At 47.7% G+C, this 9,251-nt stretch overlaps 1 protein-coding gene across 6 annotated transcripts; it reads left to right on the top strand.

Annotated features, from left to right (window-relative positions):
- The first annotated feature begins 1,655 nt into the window (after positions 1–1,655).
- On the top strand, positions 1,656–9,251 carry LMO2 (LIM domain only 2). 6 transcript variants are annotated; one of them, XM_088175258.1, is made up of 4 exons: positions 1,656–1,797; positions 2,374–2,551; positions 5,160–5,375; positions 8,291–9,251. In XM_088175258.1, exons 2-4 carry the CDS (start codon positions 2,511–2,513, stop codon positions 8,508–8,510), a joined length of 477 nt encoding a protein of 158 aa, XP_088031384.1. In that variant the 5' UTR covers positions 1,656–1,797; positions 2,374–2,510; the 3' UTR covers positions 8,511–9,251. The 6 variants fall into 6 exon arrangements, with proteins under 6 accessions (XP_088031384.1, XP_088031381.1, XP_088031385.1 ...); XM_088175255.1 differs by having other exon boundaries at positions 1,731–1,949; XM_088175259.1 differs by having other exon boundaries at positions 1,738–1,793.

Genomic DNA, 9,251 nt, shown 5'->3' on the forward strand with positions numbered 1-9,251 from the left:
CAGTGCACATGCTCAACTATGAATAAGAGAAATACCTCATTATCAGCCAGACCTAAGGTGGTCTGAGCAAAGCAAGGAATTGAAAAATCTTAATTTTTTTTTTCAATAATCTCTGGCCACTGGGTATCGTAATTCCTCATTTTGATGTTGTTTTTCTAAGGAAATAAGTAATTCCTTATGTGCCAATGTTGATACTTTTGTCCCTCACCAAAACTTTTGAACTCTTTTAGATACACAAAGGCACAGAGGTCTTAAATATATTAATTTCCTGTGAATTTTGGGAAAATAAATAGAGGGAGGCAGCAGGCCAGTGCGTCTGCAGTGTGTGCACAACTTCTGAGATCAGAACATTTACTGGCATTATAGAGTTGCTCACATTATTCCATCAGGAGATCATCAGAATATGAGTACCCCAACCATCAGGGAAATTTTGCCTTTTATATTTTAAGAGTTTATATTTTATTAAACCTTGAGACATTGTGGAAATCAAGCTCACAGAAATGTCTTGGGTTTTTTTAAACACGTTTGATGTCCTTCTGCATGTTTTTGAGCCACCTTTAATTCAATTTATGATTCTTTTTTTAACCAAGTGATGTTCCTGGCAGATTTATTTTTGTTTTTTGTTTTTTTAGGAGTCTTGCAATAGTTTAGTTATTCAGTCTTCTGGCAAGATTTACATTTATTTTACTTTGCTGATCACAGGGTAAACACGCCAGAAATTAAATAGTCATCATATAATTCAGTCCTGTCTGTGAAAACCTAACAAAAGAGCCTTTTCCTTCAACAGAAATGAGAGTGACTGTCCTGCTGTAATAGCTTAAAATACATTGGAGATAATGTGTTTAAAGAATAAGAAAGATGTATCCTAATGACCAGTGATAGCTCTAAAGTATTTCAAGAGCTTGGTTCAAAGCCCCTTGAAAGGAATAACAGTCCTTCTGCTGACATTACTAATCTTTGGATCGGGCTCATTAATGTATTGCAGATATTATATCCCCAGCTGCCAAAAAGCTGGAAAAAAAGGAGAATGTAGTCATAAAAATAGACATCAAATACATTTCTCTTCTGGGAATTAATATAGAAGCGAAATATTGCTACTACTACTCTCTGGGGCTTTACTGCAGATATTTCTTTGCTGTTTTTAAATGAATTAACAGGGCAAGCAGTTCATCTCATCCAGGACTCTGCCTCCAGCAAGGGCCAGCGTCTGATGCCACAGAGCTGGCAAAGGCTGGGATTGCTGCAATAGTTTTCACTCCGGCGCTGTAAATCAGTCCTTTCCGGGATGTACTGCGCTGATGGAGAGGAGGAAAGGTGGGAGGGAAAATAGACATATTCGGGGAAGACTTTCCCCATCTTTGGCCCTCTTGGATTAATTACAGATCGATACTCGGTACTCGCCGGCTTTTACAGCTCATTAGCATCACACGGTGCCAAGGTGTAAATTTGTTACACAGCTTGCCAAGAACCCGGGGGGTTTCTGGAAGCAAATGTTCACTCGGGGCTATAAATGAGACACAACTGAGCTGACCAGTTCGAACTCCCGGTGGACAAATAATGCTCGGGATCTTTACCTGCAGCTCTCCGAGTGCCGTACAAACCCATGTGTGCGTGTGGGCATGTGCATGTTGGTGTCAGAGAGGGAGAGGGCGAGCAGAGGGATGGTGAGTGCCGCTGCTGTGTGCAGCTGAGCAGGCGGCACAATCCGGAACCAGGCGCTTGTTTTTTGGTTTTTTTTTTCCAGCCCTTGGGATCATTCTCAGGTCGCCCACCTGCCTGCGCACAGAGACAGCGTTAGTAAGGGAATAATAATAATAATAATAATAATAATAATGTGAGAACGCCTCGGCAGCCCCCAGCCCTGGCTCTGGGGAGCCCCGCTCTGTCTCTTTAAGGAACCCAGCGAGTCGTGATGCTGCTGTTTGTATTGCCGAATCCCCAGGAGTGCAGTTAAGAAACGGGCAGCTGTCTCTTTAAGTGTGATTTCCTTCTATTGTATTTGAATCGTGATCAGGAAAAAGGAAATGAAACCAGAGAGCCGGGGCTGAGCCACGGAGTAATAATAATCGCGGGGATGCGGCCGCCGCCGCTCGCAGCGCTGCCGCCGGGGCGCGGAGCGTGTGCGGAGCTGCCCGAGCGGAGCCGGAGCCGCTGAGCGCCGGGCGCGGAGCCGCGGTGGCGGCCGCAGCCGCCGCCCCCCGCCCGCCGCGGGAGCGGCCCCGCCGGCCGGGGCGCGGGGGGAGCGCGGCGGGGATGGGAGGTCAGCGCCGGGGGGGCCGTGCGGGGCCGGGGGAGGGTGGTGGGGGGGAGCCGTGCGGGGCCGGAGCGCAGCCCCAGCCCCTGTGTGCGTGTGTCTCTGTCTCGGTGCTGCAGGAGGAAATCCTGTGAATGTCATCGCGGGGCGGCGGGGCAGCGCGGCTGGCGACAAGGCTCCGCGAGCAGACGGCCTCTGCGGGGGCGGCGGGGGCAGAGCCCACCACCGGCACGCCACAAAGGAACCGGCCCTGCCAATGTCATCGGCCATCGAGAGGAAAAGCCTCGATCCTTCCGAGTAAGTGCGCGCTTTTTCTGCCCGGTCCCCCCGCTCGCCATCGTCGCCGGGAGCCTCCCGGTGCCAGCCCCGTCCTCCCCGACGGAGCCGCCGCCGGCTTTGTGTGCCCGGCAGCCCCGGGGGGTTCGCGGCAGCCCCGGAGTTTCCGCGGCATCCCCCGCCGCCCCGACCCCCTTCCTCCGCTCCGGACACCGCGGGGCTGACGGCGTTGGGCAGCTTCGGGAGAGCCCCCCAAGTTGTGGGAAGGAGCAGCCGGGAGCAGAGAGGCGCAATTTCCCCCGGGCAGGGCATCTCCCGCTCGCTCATCCCACCGCGGGGTGGTGGGGATGCTCGGCGGGAGAGGGAGCATCCCGCTTCCCAAGCTTTCCGTTTTTCCATCCCGAGGGATCCTCTCTGCCCCGTCCCCGATGTGCCCAGCTCGCTGCAGTGAAAGGTCAGGGCTGTTAGCTGCGGGTGCCCAACTTCCACGTTTTCATAATGCAACTTCCAAGAGCTCGTAGAAAGCTTTGGTGGGGGCTGGGTGTTCTGCCAAGAGCATGTAGACAGACTTGATGGACGGGATGTAGGAGATGAGAATTTCCCTCCCTGGATTTCCCACTCAGGGAAGGGACTGGCTGCCGTGTCCAGATCCAGGCTTTCCCCCGGGCTGCGCTCCCGCTGTCCCGTCCCTGCTGCACACCCAGGGATGGCAACTCAGCACAGACCCAGAGTCACTTCAGCTTGAACGTGCTAATTGACTGCGCTTAGGCTTGTATGGGATCGCGATAAGAGACAGAAAAAAAGAAATAAATTATAAAATCTCCGTTTTCAGATAACGCGTAAAACATCGCTCTCAGTAAATTGAGTCATTCGTGGTTTGTTTCCTGTGAGATACTAAAAATGCCATCGCTTAGAGCCCGGAGTGAGCACACGGGAACCACTGCTTTTGGGGATTAAATCACTTCATTCCACGATGTTTTACATGTTACAATTTCTGTTATGCTGTGTTTTAAGAAACGCTAATCCCAGCTACTAATGATACCCAGCTTTCATCTACAAAGTTTTTTTAAATCTTTATTTATTTACCTGCCTTGTGTTCTGGTGGCTTAAGTGCTGGCTTAGAAATCCATGGACATCAAAAGCCTAATGCGTAAACCAGGAATGCTGTTCTGCATAAACATCCGTTGGGCTGTTCCGGAGCTTAGGACTCTCAGAGAAACCTGGCTTGGGATTCCCAAACACCCCTCAGATGAAATATTTTGGGGTACACTCCGAAGTTTCAAATAACAGATAATTAAGGATAATGATGTGTGCTTCTTTCTACTGGCAAGCTCTCAGAAGTTGTCAGCACAGAGCCCACGTGTTAGGAAAGGGAGTATGTGCCCCAAAAGGATAACTTTGGAAAAAAGTAGGGCCTAATCATGAGTTCCTCATGATCTTAATGAAAACTCACAGGATGGAGAGCTGGCAGGAGAGGGGTGTTACGACACAGCTTGCAGGGCACAGCAGTTTAAACTTAGAAGGCAGAAAACAGAGCAGAATAGAACCAGATAATATCTCAGGGCTCGGCTTGCCCAAATAAAAACTGCAGAATCACTTTCTCAGCCCAGGAGTTCTGGACCAGAGGTCGTTCCTCCCTGCTGAAGAAAGTAATTTTTGCCCAGAAAACTGCTGATCCAGTAAATAAGCAGGAGTAATACAATTTTTTTTCCTGTTGCCTGCTGGAAACTGGGAGCAGAGCTTCTTCATCAGTGTAGGTCTCCTCTGCCCCCACCAGCCCAGGGGAGGACAGAACAATGACAGAAGCAAATTGCTCGGGGACTCTGTGCTGGAGCACTAATCCAATAATATGAAAAAATTTGGGGTCCACTCTACTAGCCACAGGTTTGAAATTAAGCAAGTGCTAAGGGATGGATCCAGTAGATTTTTTGATTGACTTCTCTGGTATTTGGGTGAAGCCCAAAACATTACGAAACTGAGTTCAGGCACCGTTCTTTTAAGGTTTTTTTGCTGGTTTTTTTTTTGTTGTTGTTTTTTTTCTCAAGTTGTGAAATTACCCGAAAAGACACAGGAGTCCTCAAGGAAGTAGCTTTGAAGAAAATTCTCGCTTCTTTTACCAGAATTATCCTAGATCGCCAAGCTTTTTAGAAAAGGGAACAAAATAAAGAGTCAGTGCTAATATCACAATAAAGATTTGTGCCTCCTTTCACTCATGGATGTGTAAATCCCAGATAATTGAGGTATGTTGGTATAGACCCATCCCAGGGGATTCATGTCCTTGGCTAAGGGAAAAAAGAAGTCCTGCAGCAACATGAGGTAAAACACTGGCTTTATTAAAACCAGCAGCAAGACTTAAACCATTTTGGCAACAGAACCAGCTGTTGTGTTTATTTTGTGCTGTTCTGAGAAATTACACCGTCAAACTTAGTCTCCGAATTTCCATTTCCCAACAGAAAGTGCAAAACCCCTTGGATGCTTTTCTTAGTCCTGGTGACAATGAGCACAAAGGAGCACACCCTCCCTGCCCTAACCTGTCCGAGCTCGTGGTTTTATTTCGCTTTTCCTCCTCCTCGCGTGGATGCTCTCGGGGTGGGATTCCCTGGATGCAGCGCTTGTCTCGTTCCCGCAGGGAGCCGGTGGATGAGGTGCTGCAGATCCCCCCATCGCTGCTGACATGTGGGGGGTGCCAGCAGAACATTGGGGACCGCTATTTCCTGAAGGCCATCGACCAGTACTGGCACGAAGACTGCCTGAGCTGCGACCTGTGCGGCTGCCGGCTCGGAGAGGTGGGCAGGCGCCTCTACTACAAACTGGGCAGGAAGCTCTGCAGGAGGGACTATCTCAGGTAGGCATCCCACCCCTCACAGCCTCCCTCCCTCCTGCCCGTCCTTCACCGAGTACAGCTGGGAATAAGGAATTCATTTGGGATGCCTCTCGAAGCCTGGCAATGGGGGGAACAGCAAGCTCGGGTTCGCAGTGTGGGCTCCTGTCGTGGAATCTCTGAATCGTTTGGGCTGGAAAGGGATCTTAGAGCTCCTCTTGTTTCAGCCCCTCTGCCACCTTCCACTAGGACAGGTTGCTTCAATTCCCCTCCAGCCTGGCCTTCCACAGCTTCTCTGGGCAACCTGTGCAGGGCCTCACCTCAGGCAAGAATTCCTTCCCAATATCCCAACTAAACACACCCTCTGTCACTTTAAAGCCATTCGCCCTTGTCCCATTCCTCCATCCCTTGTCCAAAGTCCATCTCCAACTCTCCTGGAACCCCTTTAAGCACTGGAAGGGGCTCTAAGGTCTCCCCAGAGCCTTCTCCAGAGTGCACAGCCCCAGTTCCCTCAGCCTGTCCTTGTATTTTTGGGACTCATATGCAGACGCTTTTAGTATTGCTGGGATTCTTCAGTAAGTTATAGATAAAAGTAGAGATTATCTGTGTTGGTTAGATAAACAACTTGGAGTTGTTTATAGCTGAATCTTTAAAAGTTTGGGGGGGGGGAAAGCGTTTTTAATGGAAATGAAAGCAGTGGACACGTTGTGGACAAATCAGAATTATTTGATAATGTGAAGAATACGAAAAGAACTCCTAGGGCTCAGACTTGTTGGCATCTGTCATTCTGCACAGACCTAACCCCACAGCTCCAGGTGGAGGGTCAGTGTGGCATTCTGCCAAGCAAAAATTGGGGAAAGGGGCTGAATTCCAGCAATCTCCCACCGAGCTGGCAATGAACTGATTCCCCTGAATGGTTTTAAAGCGTTTTCTACTTCTCCCAGTATTGCCTTGGAGTTTAAAGGTGTTTAAACCCAGGTAAAAGATGAAAGATCATTTGGGTTTCTGGCATTCTTGAGCCTGGTGCTGAATAAGCAAGATGTTGCACATTTTCAAGAATCAGAGCCTACAAATACACTTGTTCTGGGTGTTTTCATCAATAACTCTCTGCCTGCCTGTTTTGCCAATATTTGTAAGTAAAGGATTAATTGGAGACTAAGATATTTCACAAACATTGAAAACAAAGGATCTTTACATTCTCAATTAAAATGTATTATCTTTGCTGTGCTAGTTTGTTCCATTTCTTCTAATGGATCCCTAATGTGTCAGGAGGTTTGTGGTACAGAATAATGATATTTGGTATTTTTCCAGCTTTTTTACTGAAGGCTAATTTACCTGCCAATAAAAATGAAACCAAAATCTCAGTGGACTTCCTAATTATGCTGTCCCTGGGTTTTGCTGATGGGAATTTTGCTGAGCAGAAATTAAGGACTGAGTTCTGCTAATGGGACCACTTGTAAATCCAGCAGTGATCCGGTGTTAATTACACTTCCCAAATACTTTTCATCTTAAAATGGAAGCAACAGGAAGCATAGCAATACAATTAATGCATTTTCTTGCAGTTAAATCCAACGTTTTTATTTATTTAATAATGCAACAGATAATATCTTCCCTCATTAATGAAAAATTTGGCAACCTTTGTGTAACCTTAGCGTTGCTTTCACCGGGCAGAGGTAAACACTGACATCTCCTGGTAGACAAAAGGAATGATGTTCTTTCTCCTTAAAGGTCTCTTAATTTACCAGACATCCTTTTTCCAGTTCAGAAGATGATTTAAATCAGGCACAGTACATGCAGGAGATGGGTAGGAGGTGGAAAAACTCCTTCCAGAATTAGTATGGAAGTTCAGAACTCAAACTCAATGAATACATCACCTGTAGTGTTCGTCCCTTTTAAGGACAAAATATCAATATATTCATGCTTCTTTATTACTGATTTGACTTAATAAACTCTGCAGGGCATTCATTAGAGGCTCTTTTTCATAGACAGTATTATGAGGACCTCAGCAGGGTTCCTCCATGTGGATTAAAGAACAGTCCACAGCATAAAACTGTCTCACAGGTATCTAGGAGGTCTTAGAACGTGTCCTTCTGAAACCCATCAGGAGCAACTTCATGGATATAGTAATGTTTGAAAGAATTTCCAGTATGCAGGCACAGACAAAAGGCAAGAGAGACTTAGACCATGGCTTATCCCAACTCCTTTCTATAAATTACAGAGCAACACCTTAAGAAAGGCAAAAAATATTAACAAAAAATAATTTCTGTCCATCACAGAAGTGGAAGTGTTAATATGGCACAACTTTATGGAGTGCTCTGGGCAACCTTTGCTCCTTCAATTCAGGACAAGGTCATTGATCAGGGAAGCCAATTATATTGATAGATATGAGCAGATTTAGATTGGATATTAAGGAAGAAGTTTTTCCCTGTGATAGTGCTGAGGCCCTGGCACAGAGAAGCTGTGGCTGCCCCATCCCTGGAAGTGTCCAGGGCCAGGTTGGATGGGGCTTGGAGCAACCTGGGATAGTGGAAGGTGTCCCTGCCCATGGCAGGGGTTGGCACAGGATGGGCTTTAAATTTCCATCCAACCCAACCCATGCTGTGATTTTATCCAAGGTGTGGACCTTGGATTTTCTATTTCAATTTTTGGCGTTGCAAAGTTTCCAGTTCTGCTGGGCAGCTTTCCACGTGACCTCTCTCTAAGTCAGCACTGTTCCTGATGGATCAGGGGTGTTGTGCTCTTGTTTTGGTTTAGTTTTGCCCAGCTGGTCAGCACAGGAGCTGTGCTCACTCTGTGCTGTGCTGCCATTCTGATGTGTTTTTTCCCAGCTGGTCAGCACAGGATCTGTGCTCACTCTGTGCTGTGCTGCCATTCTGATGTGTTTTTTCCCAGCTGGCAGCACAGGAGCTGTGCTCACTCACGTCTGTGTGTGCTTGCAGGCTCTTTGGCCAGGACGGGCTGTGTGCCTCCTGCGAGAAGCGGATCCGTGCCTACGAGATGACCATGCGTGTGAAGGACAAGGTCTATCACCTTGAGTGCTTCAAGTGTGCTGCCTGCCAGAAGCACTTCTGCGTGGGGGACAGGTACCTCCTCATCAACTCGGACATCGTGTGCGAGCAGGACATCTACGAGTGGACTAAGATCAACGGCATGATCTAGCGCGGCCGTGCCTGGCGCTCTGTGACAGACGCCTCCCGGGCCCAGCGGCACCCAGGACATCATCCCTTGGGCTGTGGGGCTTTGAAACAGGGGGGAAACACCACGCAGTGGGCCCTTGGCAGGCAGTGCTATGTTGTAGAATGTAAACTACACCCAGGTGAAGGGGGGAGAGCAAAGCAATAGTAGCTAGACTGACTTGTGTTCACAGTACGGACAGGAACTGACATCAGCCGGCAGCTGGGGACAGACAGACACAGCACCATAACCCATCCTCCCAGCTGGAGCACAGTAGGGACTTCTGTAAAGAGATGTTATGACGTTGTCACCTGCAGACTAGGATTGTGCAATTCAGTTTTCTTTCTGTCTTGTTTTCATTACTGAGTCTAGATGACAAGCTCCCACGGAAGTGTGACGAGGAATACTGGAAGGAAGGAGCCATCCCTCACGTGGTCATTCCACATGGCCTTACACTTTGGGTGGGAGTTATTTTTGCATGGATTTTTTCTTTTTCCTTTGAGAATGAACAGTGCATCTTCTAGTCCCAAACTCTTCTTTTAAAAAACCCTGCTGAATAGTTGTTTTTGGGCACTGCTGTCTCAAGACAAGATGTTCCCCAGATCATTTCTATACAAATATAAATCTAAAGAGTTGTTCAACTATTTTATTAACTTAGATTATATCAATAAAATATTTGTTGTGTGTAGTAAGACTCTGCAGCTTTAATAAAAATAATGAAAGATG

Source organism: Sturnus vulgaris, chromosome 18 (assembly GCF_052056855.1).
Source record: "Sturnus vulgaris isolate bStuVul1 chromosome 18, bStuVul1.hap1, whole genome shotgun sequence".
In the NCBI taxonomy this organism is placed as follows: domain Eukaryota; kingdom Metazoa; phylum Chordata; class Aves; order Passeriformes; family Sturnidae; genus Sturnus; species Sturnus vulgaris.